This window comes from Apus apus, chromosome 1 (genome assembly GCF_020740795.1).
Source record: "Apus apus isolate bApuApu2 chromosome 1, bApuApu2.pri.cur, whole genome shotgun sequence".
NCBI classification, from domain to species: Eukaryota; Metazoa; Chordata; class Aves; order Apodiformes; family Apodidae; genus Apus; species Apus apus.
Window position 1 is genome coordinate 23,448,446 of NC_067282.1, and position 21,710 is coordinate 23,470,155.

Genomic DNA, 21,710 nt, shown 5'->3' on the forward strand with positions numbered 1-21,710 from the left:
ACAAGCTTCTCATTACTTAGCTGCCTAGCTACAAGCTTTACATTTCATAACTGCAAGCCTTCATAAAAATGCTTTAGTCTCTGCTGCTGGCCCTCATGCAGGACCTAGCAAGAACCTGCAGATGTTCCCCGAGTCGTTCCATGGAGCCAGGTAACTCGGATAGCTGTAGCTTTTAGGAACCTATAGGCTAATGACTGCTACTTTGCAGCATGATAGGTATAAAGATATTTCTTCAGGGTTCAAAAATTTCAGGAAAATAGAGAAAAAAACAAACAACAACAACAAAAACCCAAACAACAAACCACACACCAGAAAAGAACTCAAAACTTATTATGGAAATTATCTGACTTTCAGCCACTTACCAATTCTTCTGTATAGCAGCTGTAAAAAAAATGCCTAATGCAAAGTGCTTTGGCTACTGACCATGCCTCTATATTTCATGCCTCAGAGGTGAAATTCATTTCAATAATCCTCAAGACTTATTTTTTTTTTATTTTTTTTTTTTTTAAATAAGAAATGTCTACTTTTCAAGACTGTACTGTTGCAGCATACTTTGTCTCGGCCTAATCTGGTTCAACTCCTTAACCACATACAAAGAGGTAGACCCTGAACTGCGCATACTTAACTGTTCTGGTAATACATGTCTTGACTTCCCAATAGTTTTGAGCCAATCTTGGAAACACAGGAATAAAACCTTGCTAGATTATCTGTGAGTAGCTCCCAAGTACATTTATGTAAGTATGACGCAGCACTAAAAGACTAAATGGCTTCTCAGTTTACTGTAAGTTGCATTTCAGTACTACACACTTCACATAGTACAGAGACTGAGTTTTTGCTGTTCAGTAAAAATTTATTTTGGATAATAAAATGGTTGTGTTTATTCAAGCACAGCATCTGCTAGTAGCCCTGAAAAAATGTTTATGTGTTTGCAGCCAGTGCTGCCTGTACATTTAGTAATGCAGCAGCATAGTGCAATACAGTTTAAACTACTAATTTATGAAGTTTCAACTCCATTCAATTTAAAATGATGTAACACACTACAATAGTTCTCCAAATTCTATTCGTACTTCTTGGTGAGCCAGTCTTTGCCCTGCAGTAAAGGAGAACAATATTGGCATGAGCTGAAATAAATAAGAAATAAGTATCTGAACTGAGGTGCCATTCAACTGCTTATTGAAATTTAGCAAGCACTAACTTGTCCTGCTGTTTGATCTTAACAGGCATAATTCCTACCCATTTACCTATGGAAAGTAATCTGAAGATATGATGATAGAAGTAATTCTGGAAGATATTCTTCCCTGACTGATTCAACTGTCCTGTATATAAAACTCTGCATTGCATTTTCATTTTTTAATAGTACTGCTTTTTATTTCTTCATTTAAGCCCCCATGGATCTTCCTTTTCGTAGAAGAGGTGGCATTTTGCCAGAGGTTTTAAAATAGTAAGACTTTGAAGAATGAAGTGAAATGCTTCAGCTGTGCCTGAACTGAAGAGATAGGATGACTGTATATGAAAAGTCACCATATGTGTCTCTAGAGTGCTGTCAGCTCTAGACTGAGCTGCAGAATTCAAGCTTTCCAGTCATCCTATGGAGACTGAATGAAATTGGTTTCAAAATTATAAGTGTATTACAAATAGAAACTAAAATAGAAGTGAGAACAGTATAATTATGTTTCTGCTCCTTTTTATACAGCATCAGAGATCACAAACTGAGATTTTCACAGGTATGTACCTCTTAGGGTTGACATAGAGTCTATCCAGATCCCATATAAATCTCTAAATCTATTTTGCCCCTGTGAGTGATCCAGTCTCTGTTTTCCAGGATTTGCTACCCTAAAACTGCCAAAACTCATTAGGCAGCTCCTTGTTTGTTCTGTAACCTTCCTGGACACCAGCCTCCACTTGTTCACACAGTCTCAGCAGACTCTGGGAAGACAGGCCTATTTCTTCAACTGCTGCATTCAGGTTTTGGTCCCCATCTAAAACAGAGGTGAAGCCTGTGGCTCATGAACTGCATGGCTAGAGCTGGCAACAAGCACCCTTCTGTCCTCTCTCCAGCACCTCTGACTCTTCTCCCTTAGCTTTGGACTTTTCTTGCCAGTCAATCCCATGTCCCCTGCCCAGATGGAAGTGTGAGTCTCAATCTGCTTCTTCACTGCCTCCCTTCTCCAGAGAGAGGCAACTTCTTTTCCCTTCTGTCTCTGCCCATCCCTTCTTCCACCAATTCAGAAGGCACTTTTGAAGACAGAGAGTTCATCTACAAACTCTTGTCTCATCATCTGGATAATGGGGAGGTGTTTGCGGCCTCCCAGAAGTAAAATGGCATTTCTAAGATGTCATTTCCAATGAAATAGCACTTCAAGGTGGTGTTTCACCTTTCTTCCCAGCCCCATCACCTTCTGTGATTCAGGGTTTGAAATGGCTTCACTAGTTCCCTTGAAGGAGCATTTGCAAGACTGGTAAGACCTTGCAGCCCCTGCCATCCAGGCACAAGGAAGCATCCAGACACCACATGTCCCCTCCTGGTTACAATGGAATTGTCATCCCTGCCCTATGACAATAAAATATAAATTTCTAGGCTTGCCTTGAAGTTACTCACAGTCACCGTCCAAAGTAAGAAGGGTCAAAGGATTTGGTATTCCACATTTCTGACAAGGGGATGTTCAGGATTTGCCCATTTCTTCGAGACACAGTTACAAAAGGGTAAAGAGAAAACAACTGCAATTTAGGTTTCTAATTTCCCACCTCACACTAGATCCTAACACAGAACTGTGGTGAAGAATTCAGAGTCCTTTATGGGATAAAAAGAATTTGTCACACTTGAAACAGGAGGTTACTAGAGTCCCCAGGATTAAAAAAAAGAAAAAGAAAAAAAAAACAAATTCAGGTTATTTACCACCCTTTTCAACCACAAAATAGCGGAGATGAAAATGATCTAGTACTTAAGGCTGGAACAGAGGAGGATTTGACATCTTCCCAAGCATTCTTCAGCACTACATAATTCAATACACCAGCAGGCATACTATGTACCTGACAACACTGTTTTTCTAGTTTCAGTACAGTCAGTTACTAGTTCTCTTTAAAGTCACTCTGAATGTACAGTGAATGCAGTATAACTAGTGTGATCAAGAGAGAAAGAAGGAAGAGGTATGGAAGGATGCATTTTTTCAAGAAAATTGGACTTGCAACTTCTTTGAGAAAACTGAGGAAGAGCATATTTTTCTGGTAGGCTGTGATGTTCTGGCAGGCATGAAGAAGGTAAATCTAGAATGCTGTTGCACAGCTTCCCACTGGGAACAGCTATTCATCAGCAAGTGGAAGTAAAATTGGACAGCTTAGCAGATTCCATTTAACAGACAGAATAAAGAAGTAGTGTTGTTTTGCACTGATGGAAACCACTAGAGAAAACGCTCGAGTCTAATTCAGGTGGTGATTTTTCAAAGCAGTGTCCCCAACTGGTAGCGAGTACTTTCGTTTCCTAAGACAAAATGCTAAGAGTGTAAATCTGTTACATGAGCCTTTTTTGAACTGACAGTATGCTTGTATGTGTTTGGAAATGTACCTGTGAACAGAGAAGGGGCATTAAAACAGAAGATGGATGTTTTAAGGCACTGAGACCACTTGTTCTGCCAAAGTGAGGAGCAGAGAAGCTACCAGTGCAAGGCTGCTGGCTCTGCTGTGGAGATTTTAACACGAGGGAGGGGTTTGCTGCATTGAAGTCAATGCATGACGTGACCTCAGGGAAAGCTGCTAAAGAAATCTAAAATTAGGTATCCCAGAAAATTCAGCCTCTTTGGGGTGGAGACAGAAATGCTCAGTCTGAATGCTGTTGAATTTGATTGCATGCTCTGGCTGCACAGCTATCAAAGAAAATCTCAGCACAGCCTAATGAAAATTAAACTGATACTTACGGTATCTATCATATATATTATAAAAACTGAAAGTTCAGTAAGCACCAAAACAAAGAGGCTGAAACGTAAATCCTGATCTACCGACCCAGGTCAGATTTGGAACTGTGTTTGCTCAGCAACACAGACACGATGGAGCCATGTTTTGAATTCAAGGAGCAGTCAGGGAGACCTGGTTGTCTGCAAGTGTTTGGCTGACCTTTCTGCATGGTTAATATTGCACAGAGTTTGTTACACTGTTAGGAAAAAAAAAAAAAAAAAAAAAAGAAGGATATATATACTGGCTCAGAGCAGTGAGTGTGTTATCCTAAAACATGTAAACAAGCTTTCTCTTTAAGAAAAATCACAGAATCACCGAATCACCAAGGCTGGAAAAGACATTTGAGATCATCAAGTCCAGCCTATGACCTAACACCACCACATCAGCTAGATCATTTACTCTCAACACTTAACCATAGACCTATAACAGTAGACCCTTACCATAGACCCTTACCCTAGACCATTTAATCTAGATGCTTATGCCTAGACCCTTAAACCTTGACCCTTAACACTAGAGCCCTAACCCTGGACAGAATCATGCCAGAAGATCATCTAGTCTAACCATAACCTAAATCCCCCTACCATAACCTAATCTACCCTATCAGTGCTTAAATCATGCTGCTAAACACCATATCTGTATTTCTCTTAAATACTGCCAGGGACAGTGACTCCACCACCTCCCTGGGCAGCCTGTTCCACTCTTCCAGTAAAAAAATTCTTTCTAATACCCAATCTAAACCTTCCCAGTGCAGCTTCAGGCCATTTCCTCCAGTCCTGTCATTATTCACCTGACGGAAGAGGCCAACTCCCACCTCCCTACAACCTCCTTTCAGGTAGTTGTAGAGAGCAGTGAGGTCTCCCCTCAGCCTCCTCTTCTCTAAACTAAACAATCCCAGTTCTCTCAGCCTCTCCTCATAGGGCTTGTTCTCCAGACCTTCCACCAGCTTAGTATCTCTCCTCTGGACCTGCTCCAGCCGCTCTACACCCCTCCTGAAGTGAGGGGCCCAGAACCGCACACAGCACTCGAGGTGAGGCCTCACCAGTGCTGAGTACAGGGGCATGATCACCTCTCTACTCCTGCTGGCCACACTATTCCTCATCCAGGCCAGGCTGCTGTTGGCCTTCCTGGCCACCTGGGCACACTGCTGGCTCATGTTAAGTCTGCTGTCAACCAGTACCCCCAAGTCCTTCTCCACCATGGAGCTATCCAACCATTCATCCCCAAGCCTGTAGCTTTACATGGGGTTGTTGTGAACAAAGTGCAGGACCTGACACTTGGTCTTGTTAAACCTCACACAACTGGCCTCAGGCCATTGGTTCAGTGTGTCCAGGTCTCTCTGCAGAGCTTTCCTACCCTCAAGCAAGTCGACACTACCTCCCAGCTTAGTGTCATCTGCAAACTTTCTTAGGAAGCACTCAATCTCCTCATCCAGGTCATTAATAAAGATATCGAACAGGACCAGACCCAAAACTGAGCCCTGGGGGACACCACTGGTGACCAGCTGCCAGCTGGATCCAACCACATTCACTACAATGGGATTGGATCTGGGCTCCGCCAGGCAGCCAGTTTTTTTAACCCAGCAGAGAGTGCACCTATCTATGCCATGTGCCATCAGTTTCTCCAGGAGAATGCTGTGGGAGACTGTGTTGCAGGCCTTCCCAAAGTCCAGAAAGACAACATCCACAGCTCTTCCCTCATCCACCAGCTGGGTCACCTGATCATACAAGGAGATCAGGTTGGTCAAGCAGGACCTGCCTTTCCTGAACCCATGCTGGCTGGGCTGGATCCCGTCTCTGTCCTGCACTTGCCATGTGAGTTCACTCAAGATGAGCCTCTCCATGACTTTTCCTGGCACTGAGGTCAGACTCACTGGCCTGTAGTTCCCAGGATCTTCCTTCAGGCCCTTCTTTTTGATGGGTGTCACATTGGCAAGCCTCCAGTCATCTGCGACCTCCCCTGTTATCCAGGACTGTTGATACATGATAGAGAGGGGCTTGGCAATCTCCTCTGCCAGCTCTCTCAGAATTCTTGGGTGAATTCCGTCTGGCCCCATAGACTTTTAAGTGTCTAGGTGCTGCAACAGCTCTCTGACTGCATCCTCATGGATTATGGGGTGGTTGTTCTGCTCTCCAATCTTATGTTCCTTCTCAGGAGGTTGAACACCCTGAGGGCAGCTGGTCTGACTAATAAGGATGGAGGCAAAGAAGGCATTAAGTATTTCAGCCTTTTCTTCATCCTGGGTTGCCATGTTCCCCCTCTCATCCAATAAGGCATGGAGATTCTCCTTGGATCTCTTTTTGCTGTTGATGTATTTGTAAAATCCTTTTTTTATCATCCTTGATGGTAGTGATCAGGTTGAGCTCCAGCTGGGCTTTTGCCTTTCTAATTTTTTCTCTGTATGTCCTCACAAACTCCCTGGACTCATCTTGGGTTGCCCACCCTTCCTTCCAGAGGTGGTAACTCTCTTTTTCTCCCCGAGTCCCAGCAAAACCTCCCTGTTCAGCCAGGCTGGTCGTCTTCCCCCACAGTTTGTTTTATGACACACAGGGACAGCTGCTCCCGGGCTTTTAAAACTTCCTTCTCAAAGAGCATCCAGCCTTCCTGGACCCCTTTGCCCCTCAGAAGTGACTCCCATGGGACTCTCCTAACCAGTGTTCTAAACAGGTTGAAGTCTGCCCTCTGGAAGTCCAAAGTGGAGGTTTTGGTGACCCCTCTCCTTATTTCACTAAGTATGGAGAATTTAACTATTTCATGGTTGCTAAGCCCAAGACAGCCTCCAACCTCTACATCCACCACCACTCCCTCCCTGTTAGTGAACAGCAGGTCCAGTGAGGCACCTCCCCTGGTAGGCTTGCTTACCAGCTGTGTCAGGAAGTTATCTTCCATACACTTGAGGAACCTCCTAGCCTGCCTGCTTGTGGCTGAGTTATTGTTCCAGCAGATGTCTGTTAGGTTAAAGTCCCTCACCAGAACCAGGGCTGGTGATTTTGAGACTTCTGCCAGCTGCCTGAAAAAGTCTCATCTGCTTCCTCATCCTGGTCGGGTGGCCTGTAACAGACTCCCAACAGGATATCCGCCTTATTTGCCTTCCACTTCATCTTCACCTATAAACACTCCACATTGTCATCACTATCATTGAGCTCCATACAATCAAAGCACTCTTTGATGTATAGAGCCACCCCACCTCCTCTCTTTCCTTGCCTATCCCTTCTGAAGAGCTTGTAGCCATCTGTTGAAGCATTCCAGTCCTGGGTTCTGTCCCACCATGTTTCTGTAATGGCAATTAGATCATAGTTATCTTGTTGGAAAAGGGCTTCCAGCTCTTCCTGTTTGTTTCCCATGCTGCGTGCGTTAGTGTAAATGCACTTGAGCTGGGTTATCCACTTTGTCCTTGACATGGGCACACCACCCCTAGCTCATTTCTAGTAGGCCTGGCTTTGCCCCCCACCCCCTTCCAACCTAGTTTAAAGCCCGATCAATGAGCCCCGCCAACTCCTTTGTGAGAATCCTTCTCTGCTTCGGAGACAACTGAACTCTGTCTGCCCTCTGTCTGTTCCTGCTAGGAACTGGAGGCCACAGCACACATTTTCTGACATTTATACTAAAAAAAACGGTCACATTTTCATCAGATGGACACAGAGATTAAGTGCCAGCTTTGTGCCAGCAACTTATAGCCAGCTCTCATCCTTAAAACATGGGCTGCTTCCTTCAGGACTAGTCACTGCAGGCTTCCTGGATAGTTTTTTGGAGAAGGTAGCCATCTCCAGAAGATGGCAAAGATCTTAGCTAGGCTGACTTACGCTAACAGCATGAGGGTCTTTCTTTCCTTTGACTGTTTAGAGGCTCTGGAAGAAACAAGCTCCTAATGAACAACATTCATAATGTAACAACAGACAAGGAGAAGGCTGAGGTTCTCAACAACTCTTTTGCATCAGTCTTCACTGGCAACCCCTCTCCTCACAACTCTCATGTTGATGGCCCACAAGATGCAGACCAGAGAGACAAAGTCCCCCCCACTGTAAGTGAAGATAAGGTTCGTGACCATCTGAGGAACCTGAAGATATACAACTCCCTAGAACCTGATGAGATACATCCCAGAGTCCTGAAGGAATTGGTGGATGTAGTTGCCAAACCATTGTCCATGCTATTTTAAAAGTCATGGCAGTCAGGTGAAGTCCCTCGTGACTGGAAGAAAGGACATGTTAAGCCCATATTTTAAAACGGTAGAAACGAGGACCCTGGGAATTACTGACCTACCAGCCTCACCTCTGTGCCTGGGAAGATCATGAAACAAATCTTCCTAGAAGACATGCTAAGGCACATGGAGGACAAGGAGGTGATCCAGGACAGCCAGCACAGCTTTACCAGGGGCAAATCCTGCCTGACCAACCTAGTGGCTTTCTGCAATGAAGTGACTACATCAGTCGACCAGGGAAAAGCAGTGGATGTCATCTATCTGGACTTCTGCAAGACATTTGACATGGTCCCCCACAACATCCTTCTCACTAAATTAGAGAGATATGGGTTTGATGGGTGGACTGTTCAGTGGAAAAGGAACTGGCTAGAGGGTCACATCCAGAGGGTAGCAGTCAATGGCTCTAAGTCCAGATCAAAAACAGTGACAAGTGGTGTCCCTCAGGGGTCAGTGCTGGGCCCAGTGTTCTTTAATATCTTCATTAATGATATTGACAGTGGCATTGAGAGCACCCTCAGCAGGTTTGCTGATGACACCAAGCTGGGTGCTGTGGTCGACATGCCAGAGGGATGAGATGCCATCCAGAGGGACCTGGACAAGCTAGAGAAGAGGGCCCAGGTGAACCTCATGAGGTTCAACAAGGCCAAGTGCAGGGTCCTGCACCTGGGCCGAGGTAACCGAAGATATGAATACAGGCTGGGGGAGGTCACGCTTGAGAGCAGCCCTGTGGAAAAGGACCTGGGGGTACTAGTGGATCAAAAGCTGGACATGAGCCACCAATGTGCAGTTGCTGCGCAGAAGGCCAACTCCATCCAGGGCTGTATCAAAAGAAGTGTGGCCAGCAGATTGAGGGAGGTGATTCTGTCCCTCTACTCTGCCCTGGTGAGAACTCACCTAAAATACTGCATCCAGCTCTGGTGCCTCCAGCACAAGAAAGATGTGGTGGTGAGACACTGGAACAGTGATGCTCCAGAGATGTTGTGGGGGCTCCATCCCTGGAGGTGTTCAAGAGCAGGTTGGATGGGGCAGCCGGTTCTAGTGGGAGATGTCCCTGCCCATGCAGGGGAGTTGGAACTCGATGATCTTTAAGGTCCCTTCCAACTAAAAAAATTCTGTGATTCTGTGAATGAAGGATTTTCAATTAAGTGCCTACTTACAGGTGCTGCCTAATGTAAACACGTTCTAGTTAATAATTAGCAAATGTGAAGAAAATGTATCAAAGTATATTTTAAAATCCCTTGTGTCCCCAGATACCAAATAAAGTTGTTTTCCTTAAACATGAGCAAAGGACTTAGCAGCACTAATACCCTGTTTTAGGCTGAAATATTTCTGAGGCATGTATCTACATCCCAATTTTCAAAATGCTTAGGCAGCAAGCTCCAGTGAAGGCATTAACTTGGCTTTTCATGCCTTGCACAGGTACAGCTGGAACAGTGCTGCTGTGTACTTAAAAAGTGAGCTCCAGCTTCTGTATGTAACTGCCAGGGGATGCTAACATCTAGATTCGTTGCTGTAGCTCAAGTTGTAATTTACTTAGACTGTAACCAAGTTTCAGCAGCTTGTCAGACTGTACAGCACATTCCTGTCAGCTTGGTGTTGGGGCTGCCATCTCCAGCTCCCACCCCACAAACTTCCTCCCTCAGGGAAGGGCTGCCAGCCATCACCTGGGCTGCTCAGAGCTTCATCCCTCTAACATGGGAATAAATTAACCACCACTGATGGAAGAATAACTGTAATCCTGTATTCTAGATCTTTGGTCTTTTCCATAGAAGTGCCACAAACCAATGCCCAAACCCAAACTTAATCTGTGCAGAACAGGTGGAAGTTGGAAGTTCTAGAAATCGGCAAGACAGATGCCCTGCATCTGTGAAACGTTGAGAGCCCATCCTGTGTGTTAGAGGAAGCCTTCAGTGGCTTGCAGTTGACACTTAAATCCATCAATTCGTTATTAGCAATTACCGGTCATTTTCCCTTGAGGACACTTATTTTCTAAATAGAAAATGAATTTAACTAAATGCCTTTATTCTGTAGTTAAACAACTGCTTTATCTCCTGGGAACATCTCCCTGTCCTTAACAGCCTGTCTAGCTGGTGTGTTTTTTTCACAGAAGTCTCGACTTGTGTTAGAGTCCACACAAGAGAACAGCAGGTTTTTGCAATGTGTTGTTGAGCCGGTTCTTGCTTCACAGCCCTGGTTGAACTGTCTCGTCTGAAGGAGACGAGAGCAGGAGCCTGAGACCTGCCTTCAACTGGACGTCAACAAATCGCATCCACACGATCAGCTAAAAAACTGTAATTCGATCACCAAACTTAATTTGTTTCCTCCCTATAAAGATCTGTGAGGCATTTCTAATTGGAGCTTGGTTTGCATGCGGTAAACAACCAGATACACCAACCTCCTACTCCAAAAAAGAAAAGCCTTATTACCAGGAGGTGACAGTCCGTGAGTTGCTGGGGGAGGGAGGGGGGTGAGTGTGTTATGTCCTTGGGACATGAGTTTCTCTCTAGGTACCGTTACGTGACAGATGACAGAGGTGATGTCTCTTGCCAAGGCAGCACAAAGGAAATACCGGGTGAAGCAAAAATAATGTTTATTTCCTCGACTTCACGCCCCCCCGCAGATCACTCCCTCCTCTCGGCCCCGCAGGACCCCGAGCGCCCCGACGGCAGCACTGCGGGGCTGGGGCTGCGCGCAGCTCCTCAGAGGGGATGGATCCGGCTGTCGAGCCTCTCCGTGGGCTCCTTCGTTTCGGGGAAAGGGTGCAAGGACAGCGGTGAGGGTTCCGCCTCCAAGGGGGCCGCTGGAGCCGCGGTGAGGTGCGGGGACCCGGCGGAGCGGGAGGAGGGCTGCGAGGACCGCCCCTGCTGCCCGCGGAGGGGGCGGGGGTGACAGAGGCGACCCCGAAGGACTGACAGGGTCCAACTCTCCCCCGAGGAGCCCCCGCCTCGCTGCCGCCCTCGTCTCCCAGCCCGCCCCGTCTCACCCCTTGGATCCCGCCCCCCGAGGTAGCTCTCCCCGAGGGAGCCGGGCGAGAAGGATGCAGACGGCAGCTCCGAGGTAATTATTAATAGCCGTGCCCACCGGGGCGGGGGGTTGTGGGGGTTGGGAGAAGGGAGGAGGTGAGATAAAAGGGGGCGGCGGGGGGGCTGGGAGAAGGGAGCCGCCGTCGCGGAGCCCCGCCGGGAGCATGGCCCCTGTGCTGCTGCCGCCGCCGCCGCCGCTGCTGCTGCTGCTGCTGCTGGGGCGGCCGCTGCTCGGGGCGCCGGGGCAGGGCGCGGGCACCTGGTCCCGCTTCGCCCGGCTGCCCTACCCGCAGGACCAGCTCTTCCTCTACGACACCTTCCCCGACGGCTTCCTCTGGGGAGCGGGCAGCGCCGCGTACCAGACGGAGGGCGGCTGGCGCCAGGGCGGCAAAGGCCCCTCTGTCTGGGACACCTTCACCCACCGCCCGGCCACGCCGCCGGGCTCCCAGCCGCCGGGGCCGGCGGGCGGCGACGTGGCCAGCGACAGCTACAACAACCTCTTCCGCGACGCCGAGGGGCTGCGGCGCCTGGGGGTCTCGCACTACCGCTTCTCGCTGTCCTGGGCCCGGCTGCTGCCCAACGGCACGGCGCCCCTCAACCCCGCCGGGCTCGCCCACTACCGGCGGCTGCTGGGCCGCCTGCGGGAGCTGGGCGTCGAGCCCGTCGTCACCCTCTACCACTGGGACCTGCCGCAGGGCCTGCAGGACGCCTTCGGCGGCTGGGCCAGCCCCGTCCTGCCCCAGCTCTTCCGCGACTACGCCGAGCTCTGCTTCCGGCATTTCGGCGGGCAGGTGCGCTACTGGCTGACCATGGACAACCCCTACGTGGTGGCCTGGCACGGCTACGGCACCGGGCGGCTGCCGCCCGGCCTGCGGGGCGGCCCGCGCCTCGGCTACCGGGCGGCCCACCACCTGCTCCAGGTAACGGGGGTGGCGGGGGCGGGAAGGGGCCCCGCGGCTCCCTGCACCCCGGGCTGTGCGAGGGGAAGGGCGCGGAGGCTGCCCCCGGCCCGGCCCGGCCCGCGGGCAGAGCTGTTCCCTGCTCCGGCCACCGGTGGAAGCCGAACGGACGTGCCCCAACGGGCAGCAGGTCCACATGTGGGCCGAGGGCAGAGCGGCTCATAGGTGGGAGGCGAGAACTGGGCGCTTATTTCAAGTTAGCAGGAATACGCTGAGTTATAAAGTGCTCTCCGTGTTCTGGAGAAATGTTCAGTCCTTCTCCCAGTGCTCGTGAATGCCGTGCTGGGTGGGTGAGTGGATGCATCTGGCTCTGGCTGTCCATCTTTGGCTTACTGAGGTGTCTGTGGAAGTGCTTGATACAGCTGCAATAAGAATTCGTGCATTTGATTAAAAAAAATAATTAAAAAAAATATCTTACGGAGTTAAGGGAGATGGTAGAGGTGCCCGAAATACTGCACTGAGACATTTTATTGACAGAGCGTGCAGGTTTTTGAGCGTGCACACTTTTTGGGAGTAAAGACGCTGTTCCCCAGCTAGTCTAGTAAGTGGCATAAGTAGTTTGCTATATGCAAGTTTTTATGCAGCACACCTATACATGGTGTTACTGTGTTGTTTGCTGGAAGCAAGCATTGCTGATTCTTGGGGAGAATTAAGCAAAAGTGTGTACAGGTCCTTCCAGCGACAAGAAAGGATGGTTTGACCATTAAGGCACGATCTGTTGTACCTTAATGCACATTCATGAACTCTGCTAATGTCCATCTACTCAACCTACACTTAGTGGCAGGAGTTATAGCCTAATGAGTATAGTATAATAGATGTGAACACCAAGGAAACATCCAATGCGTGCCTTATTCAACTTTTTTTACTTTCCTGCATTAGTTTTGCATTGCTTAGTGCTACAAATAATGCAAGGAAAAATATAGGTGGGAAAATGTGGGTAAAATGTCAGATTAATTTCCTGGTCCTGAAATCTTGAAATTCTTCATTTAGTGCCTTGGGATGCACTTGGCTGTGTTTCATGCTTGAGTATGTCCCACATCATCACATTTTCTGAGTCCCTCACAATCTCAAGCATATTTCTGCTGTCATTAAAGGCCTATGGAGAAGGAAGGTGCTTTTCTATTTAACAATGCCCCATCCCTCAAAGTGTTTGAGCAGCCTGGTGTAGTGGAAGGTGTCCCTGCCCATGCAGGGGGGTTGGAACTAGATGACTTTTATGGTCCATTCCAAACCAAACCATTCTATGATTCTATGACATGAGAAACTGAGGCACAGACTTGCCTTTGCCATGTAAAAGGTATAAACAAACCAGGGAAGTCTTCCAATACTTAGTTTAGTGACAGAACCTCAGGATTAGTTTTGTCCTCATGACTGTCGTGGGGGTTTTCACAATTACTAGACATCTCTTTTTACACAACAATGTAAGGCAGCAAGGTACTATTTTTCCCACATTTTGTGAACAAGGGACTGAAACACAAATGCAGTTAACACATGAAGTGTCCACTGATTGTTAGTGCCTTTTCCCTGGCATGTGATCTTTTTAGAATTTTGATTGGTTATGCTATATCTCTTCTACATGTCAGATCCCCAAAATCTCTAAGCAGCTATGGAAAAAAAAAGGGAAGTGCAGTTTATGCAGAAGACCTCCCATCCTTGAATCCTTCAGGTAGGCATCTTTAGCAGAGGCAGACACAGAGCCTTACTCTTCAGGATAAAGAAGTGAATAGCTTTAACCCTGAGGTCCTCCTTTTCTTTCTTACATCTCTGTAGTTTATTGGTATTAAACCTTTGAACTTGTGCAAGAAGTGAAGTAGGAAGCCACAGACTATGGCTTCTTTGACTACACAGCCTAATATCCATGAAGAGAGTGTACGGAATTGTGTAATGAAAGATTAAATTTACCACGTATGGTAAGGAGTATATTACTTTTCCACATGCAAATGAAATTCTTTGCTTACATACTTCTTGAGTGGTTGATTTTGCAACTTCAGTAACGTTATTTAATGTGTGTCTGTGCTTGCATATAACTTTGCAGGTGAGTTTGGTCAGTTACTCTCAGGAGCACAAGCAGCCTGGATTTGGATTAGAAGGCTGTTTAAGTAGTGCTGCTTCATCTCAAACCCTGGAGGATGTGTGCAGCACCAGGCAGTGCTGCCAGGAGATATAGTCCTCATAGCCCCACCAGAAAAGATGTGGTTGTATCATTCCATACACAGAAAAAAAACCCCACTTTCAGCTGCCAGACTTTTGCTGCTTGTGTCTTACATTACCCAAAAGGTCTGGTCCCAGGTTTCTTCCTAATCCTTTTTCCTTCTTTGTGGCATTCTTGTATTTTTTTTTTTTCCCTGAGAAATTGAGCTTGCAGAAGATGTTTGTTTTTAAAAGATAAAACGTGTTGTTGTAAATGATTGGTTCTTAGCAAATGACCATATTGACTCCTATATGCTTGTTTTCTGACCTTTTTTCCTTATTTTCAATGTGTGGTTTTAAGCATCTTCTTTCTGTATTTATTTAAACCAAAGACCTTTGTAAGTGGAAAGCTTAATAGCTAGTGAAAGCTGATACCCACTAATTTATTTTACTGGATGCTAATTACATTAGAAGATGAAATAATTTCCTTTAAGTTCATGAAAATTCAACTGATATTAATGGATTTTGGGCTCTGTCTTTCTGATTGAGTTATTTATTATCTGAAAAAATAATCAAATAAGAATTTGATTCAATTCAGGTTCTTCAGTTCAGGACTGATGAAGACAAGGCAATGAAGTTTGATCTGAATAACAATGCTTAAATTTAGCTTGAATGGATTTAATCCTATTGTATTGAGTTTTTTAATTACCTTTCATTTTTCTGAACTTCTGCAAGTGAGTCGTAACAGACGCTAAATGGACAGAGTGTAAGAGACTTTATATAAATAGGAGCAAATAGAAATAATGTCAAAAAACTTGTAAGAAAAAACATCTTATGAATGCATCCTTGGTTTGTTATTGAGGAATGCTGATCAATATTCAGTGACAACTTCACCCTTTGATAGTATTTCCACTGACACTTGTCACTTTTGATATGTCTTAAGTCTTTCAAACATGGTAAGAAATGGAGGAAGTTGTACATGTTTATTCACAAAATAAATTGAATGGATCAAGTATAGTTCGTAAAAGTTGTCATCCTCTCGAGTCAACAGCCAGAAAATGTAATACCAGCAATCTGTCATGTATTATGATGCATCTCTCTCACCAGACAGGAGTTGAGAGAGGCCGTTGTATGTTCTGGTTTTTGCAAATGCATTTTTTCATTACTGGTTCACAGTATATTGTCTTGAGTTGAACATACTTGGATTTACTCAATATAAACAGCATTTGCAGAAACAGAAGAACATGTTGTTTCCCCGAAGAAGTGAGTGGAATTGCTGCCTGGAAACCAGTCACATAGCAACAGACTGATTTCTATTCCAAAACTCTTTCCAAAACAAAAGGTAAGTACTTTTTCGTTGACCTTCACTGCTAAACCTAATAAAGCATCAGTAATTGCAGTGCAGGAGAACAGTCTTTTCTCAATGTGGATTGTTTCTTTCAAAATTCAGTTAGCCTACAAACTTTCACTCAGTGCATGGAGTGGTTTTGGGTTTTCCTGAAAGTAACACATCTCATCATAGTGATGAAGGCATAGAACAATTTTAGAAAACAGAAGAAATAATTCTTAAGTAATTATAATTTTTTTTTCCTGTTCTTGCTTTTTAAAACTTAATTCAAAGAAGAACAAAGAAGAAACTGGTTCTGTTTCTGGTTTTGAGTGTCATTTGGGTAGTATATATTTGCAAAGGATTTATTTAAGTAGTAATGAATCTATTCACCATTCATTCAAATCAGGTACCTTTCAAATACCAGAGATGACAAAGAAGTGTAGTCAAATCACAGAGCAATTTCAGATGTGATGGTGCAGTTTTCTGTACCAGTAGCTATGTATGGTTAAAAGTTGTTTACAAATCATATTAAATCCTATAGTGTACCTTTTTCAAGCTTTAATAAAAAAAAAAAAAAAAAAGCTTTATTTAAAAATGCGATAAACTAAGGAGTTTGGTTTTCAGAGATGCTAATTTTATTCCAATTTCTACCTGATTACACACACACACATTTGCAAAAGGAATGTTATTTTAAACTATTCAGAAAAAAAACCCAAACAACCAAAAAAGCAGTTTGTTATTTTTACAGAGTACTTCAAGCTTTAATTGCAGAAATACCAGGACTATATGGAGAATAAGATGTTACCATGCATAAGTAAAAATGGACCTTTCTCAAGTGCAGGGGTTCTAAAATTTGAAAAGCTTTTTAGAGGTTATAGGAAACATTACTAAAACTCAATAGGCAGGATTTGGAAGTGGCACAGAAGCAGAATTTGTGTGGTTTTTTGTGTGGAAGAACACCAGGTCGAGCCCATAGGTAGGTTAAGTCCCACCTCAACTATTTTGCTGTGCATTGTAAGGATAGGGATTTCTTGAGGGTCCCTGTTCATTATGAGGATTTTAGTGCTTAGTAGTTACGGTTTTTGTAGCTGCATATCTGTATGTAATTCTACAGACAGCCCCAAATCCATGTTTTCATATCATTTTATGAGCCACGTGCCTGATTTTTAATGGTTGCAGTAGCTTTTGCTGGAGGTGGCTAGGTAATATTTCTGGTTCCTATCCAAGGCGCTCTAGTATTCTTTTTTAAATAGCTTGCTTTTCACTTAAGATCAAAGTTTTTGTTTAACATGTTGGGTAGGGCTCTGCTCAGTGCCAGAAAGATAATGACCACAGATTAACAGCAGTTTGATACAGATAAGGGCATTTAGATAGGCAACATAAAATTCACATCTCATAAAGCCTGAGTGGGTGCAAGAGTGTAAAGCTGTCGGCTCCTTGATACTCTTTCATTTTACATTAATAAAAACTCATAAGGTATGGTCTTCCCCTCTGTTCTCCCCTCCAACCTCTTTTCTCAAGCAGAAGACATCCTGTATTTGTTGTATCTTTGGGGATCTGAAGTCAAGTGTGTGAAGGACTTGTGTTACCCTGCATTCCTTTGTATGATGAACTTTTCCAGTACCTATTTCATCTAGTTTCTAACGAAGGTTAGCAGTTCTTAAATTAGTCAATGGACATAATTCCTACCTGTACTTAAGGATATTGTTGGAACCAGAAAAATAAAGCCTAGCTTCAATTTTTGCAGAGTGGAATGGATGTTTTAGTTTAAGATAGTTCACAATTTTTTTAGTGCCTCCCTTTTTACTGAAAGCAAGGAACTCTTTAAGAGCTTTTCCATGTGATAGGTCAAGTAGAAGCCTCTGTTCTGCAACCGTCAGCAGGTTGAAAGTGCAGAGACAGTCCTTTCTGTTGAAAGCGTTGTCTTTTGCGAGGAAAAAATGCTCTTTGATATAAGAGGAAGTTGCTTCACTTATCACATGCCCACCTTCTAGAAGGTCAAATTCTGATACCTCTTGCTTTGGTAGAAATCAGAATAGGACTCCAGCAAGTTCTTGGGCAATTGCCTTAGCTTCCTTCCTCACATTTACTACCTCTTTCTTTGAGTAACAGCATCTCCTTACCAGTCTGCCCTGGGGAACAAAACATATATCTTCCATTATTTCTTCAACTCAACAGAAGCAGTGAATACGTCAGCTGGTAGTACTGTTGGCAAGCAGTGACCATTAGGACAGTGAACAGAGAGCACTGCAAGGTGTGGGCATCTGAGGATGTTTCATTGTAGTTATTTTTGGTGACTATCACACATATCCTTACACTGGGAGAAGCAGGAAAGAACAGTCTGATATGTGCATGTAGATGCTCTGTAGTTTGCTTAGATTTGTAGAATCTTGTGGGTTTTGGATAGTAATTGGCAGATTTTGAGGGCTATTTGCTAGTCCTTGTGACTGAGGGTGTGATTTGTGTGTTTGGTGGTTGCTGATGAACAGTTAAGCTGCTAAACTTAATCTGAAAGTGCAAGGCTGATCTTGCCAAATTTTTAAAAAAGCCAAGAAGCCAGCAGTCAAAGGGGTCTGCTTGCACAGGCTTGTGGGGAAAAAAAATGTACACAAGATCTTCTTCCTTTCCATGATGGTAAAAATAAAGGAGAGGAAATGATGACATAGTGCTTCTGAAGAAGTTAAGGGAACTGACCTCTGTATACAATGATGACAGGTTGTAGAAATTACAGGATGTGTGTTACTACCTACTAAATAAAAGCTACTCATGCTTGAATATTTGCCTGCCAAAACATATAGAAGATTACCACAGGTAAAGCTGTGGATGTTGATTTAGGATTAAATCAGAAGAATGGGACAGAAGAATAAGGTCACAGGCAACACTGAGGATTTTAGGACATTACTGAAATGAAGACTGGACAGATCTCTGAGGGAGAAGGTGATCCATGGAATATGACCATGAATAAAACATGGAAGAAGAGACTGGCTTTTGGAGGAAGAACTGAATTACTTCACTTGAGAGAAAATGTGCCAGTGGAAAGAGGTGAGTTGTCAAGAAGGAAGAGTAACTAAATAAGCACAAGAGGAAAAAGAGGTATTTGCCATAGCAAGGGACTGGAGGTTTCAGTGAAATGGGATGAGTAGAAGACAGTTTACACCAAGGAAGGGAAGAAATAAGATTCACACTGATGCTCTCCGTAAATGCTTCTGGACATAAGTATCAATGACAGGAAGAAAATTTAGAGTTGAAGGACCATACGCACACATGAAAAAAAGATAAAAGTTAAATATCGATACAACTAGATTGACTTGTAGAAGTCGTGGCTAGCCCTTGGAGGAAGGATCTTCCAAAATGGTCTTTCAGTGTTAATGGTAGGAAAAAAAGAATCTTTTAAGACAGCTAGAACGGTTTGAGAAGAGAGGCTGTTGACGTATTTGGTGGTAGTGGATGGTACAGTGCTTGTAAATGTGTTTTCTTTCTTTTTGCTTGCAAATTTGTAGCAATACATGGCATGATTTAAACTCTGAGAACATAGTTCTATGGAAAAATGCAATACAATCTGTATTAACAGTGAACAGTTTGTTTAGAATGTCAGTGGTGGCAACTTCTGCCTTGCTGTGGCAGCTTCAACTCTACTCTGAGAGCACAAAAAACTCAAGAAGCTTGGCAAGTTTGTCATATGTCTCCTTGGAGATTCAGCAGGGAGGGTCCTTTTAGATGCACTGTAATAAGACAGTGCAAATTAGGAATTTCTGGTTTTAGCCACATAGAAACATTTGTGTTGTTTCATTTTTATGTATGTTTAGTCTGCGAAGAGATAGCATTCTGTGGTAGGGAGAGCTGCAAAAGTTTAAAGTTTAGCTTTGTTTTGATTATGAAAAAATATCCCCATATTCTAAATTCTCCCAGTTTCTGAAATGTTTACAGATGCTGTTTACAACAGCTTGCAAGGGAACCAAAGGACTGGGTCCATGGGTGGTTCTGATGCCAGCAGGCAGATGAGACTCTGTGACTTCTGCCTGATGCACACGGGCTTTTGCATGTCTCAGGATCCATCCAGCCTGGGAAGCTGAGAGGCCAGGGAGTGCTTCGAGGCATGCTGGGACGTGCAGGAGGTGAGCTGACAGGGAGCCCTGCCCGTTTCCAGTGGACTTACTTTTGTAAGTTAATCAGTTTAATGCTGTTCTGGTTTGGTGGGGTTTTTGGTAGCAGGGGAAGGGCCAAAGGAGTGGCTTTGCTGAGAAGCTCCTCCTGCCCCAAAACCAGCCAAGGAGCCGTTAGAGGGACAACAGATGCCCCATAGTGATTAACATACGAAAGAACTGATACAACACCTGAGCAGAGAAGCACTTAGGGGAGAAGAGTTGTGCTGGAGGAGGGGAGTGGTGCTGGTGGTTGGTGAGGAAGAAGGGGAAGAAGGTGCCTTGGCAGAAGTTTCCCTGCAACCCATGGCGAGATAGCAGCTGTCCCCCTGCACTCATGGAGGAACATGGTGGAACATTCCCTGAAGGCACCAGGAGGGGTGAACTTGGCCACTGGATTTGAATTTTGTGGCCAGTGGATTTGCTGCCCGTGGACCTTGATTGCGCAGCTTTGGAAGACCCCAGTGCCAGGGCAGTTTGTTCCCGAAGCAGCCATGACTCTGTGGGAAGCCCAGGCTGGAGCAGCTCTAGACCTTGTGGGAAGGACTCATGAAGGAGAGGTTTGTGGAGGACTCTCTCCCATGGGAGGGGAAGCAGGGAAGGACTGTAAGGAATCCTTCTTCCTGAGGAGGAAGGAGTGGCAGGAACCACCAACCTGTGAACTGACTCTAAACCCCATCCCCTGTCCCCCTGTGCCACTGGGGGGAAGGAGGGAGAGAAACCGGGAACAAAGTGATTGGGCCCAGGAAGAAGGGAGGGGTGGGGTAACATATGCAAGCCCTGCTCTTTGTGTTGTGTGTGTCCTGTGTGTGTTTGATTAGCGTGAAATTAAATTACTGTGTTTTTCTCCAAGTTGAGTCTGTTTTGCCTGGGACCTTAATCAGTGAAGGATCCTCCTTGTCCTTTGTCGTGACCCATGAGCTTTGTCCTCCTCATCCAGAGTGTGTGTGGGGTTGGGAGTTGAGTGAGCGGCCATGGGGCTGCTCCTTTGTTGTCGTGTTGGGCCCAAACCACGACAAATGCCCTTACTAAAGGCTAGAAAATATTGGCACCACTGGTGTTATATTTTACAAGGTATTTGCTTTACAGTTGGAAAGACAGTAGCATCTGTTTGTTTTGATCCTGCTTCTAGAAAAGACATCAAATGATTGGGTGGGAAGCAGGGACAGACTTGTAGCTGTTGGTCACACATTCTGGTAAAAGTTCACTGTGATTTTCCAGTGCCTTTTCTCAGTCAGCTCTTTTCTTGTTCTTTTGAATATTCAGTAGCTCCACTGGATCAGTTGTTTTTCAGAGCTGAGGGCAAAGTTTACTGAATTTGTTTATTTAACTTTTGGCATTTTAAGAAATAATCTGATTTTTGCTGCAGGCATGGAACTGCTGAACACAGTTATTGATTAATTATTCTAATTGTGGTTCTTTAACTCAAATATATATGGAAATGGTAGAATGAGTGCAGCATTTATTTTCTTTTGAGAAAGTAGGTTGGGAATATATTGCATTGTCAGGCTGGGTGATTTTTTTTGTGTGTTTTGTAAGTAGTAATGTTCACTTCAAAATCAAATAAATAATTCTGGTCTCAGATTTCAACTGACTGCTGACTTTACAGTGATGACATGCTTTTTGTAAGACATGTATTTAATTTTTCATTTATTTTTCTGTCATACTACAGTGTTAACCTGGGTACAAGCAGTGTTTGCAGAGAGAAGGCCCACCATAACAGAACAGACATCATCAGTTATGTATTCCATCAGGAGGCAGAATCCAAGCCAGAGAGAGTTGTAACAAAACCTGGGGAGATAGGAAAGATGAGTATTAGGAAGATAGACAATGTATGAAGAGCTGGTGAGATCTGGGGGTGACTGGCCACAAGTGGGAATGCAGGAACTGGGTTTATGAGGCCATTCTGCATTGTATTGTGTATTGGAGATTAAACTTGACATGAAATGAGATGGCCTGGAGTCTCCCAAAGATGAATTGTTC

The 21,710-nt window shown here is 44.9% G+C and overlaps 1 protein-coding gene across 1 annotated transcript in view; it reads left to right on the plus strand.

Moving 5' to 3' along the window:
- KL (klotho) overlaps positions 1-21,710 on the plus strand; it is a 155,544-nt gene that overhangs the window by 99,669 nt on the left and 34,165 nt on the right. Inside the window, exons 3-5 of the mRNA XM_051608490.1 lie at positions 10,477-10,585; positions 10,764-10,916; positions 11,215-12,086. Coding sequence (XP_051464450.1) covers positions 10,477-10,585; positions 10,764-10,916; positions 11,215-12,086 — 1,134 coding nt within the window. The remainder of the gene's footprint in view (positions 1-10,476; positions 10,586-10,763; positions 10,917-11,214; positions 12,087-21,710) is intronic.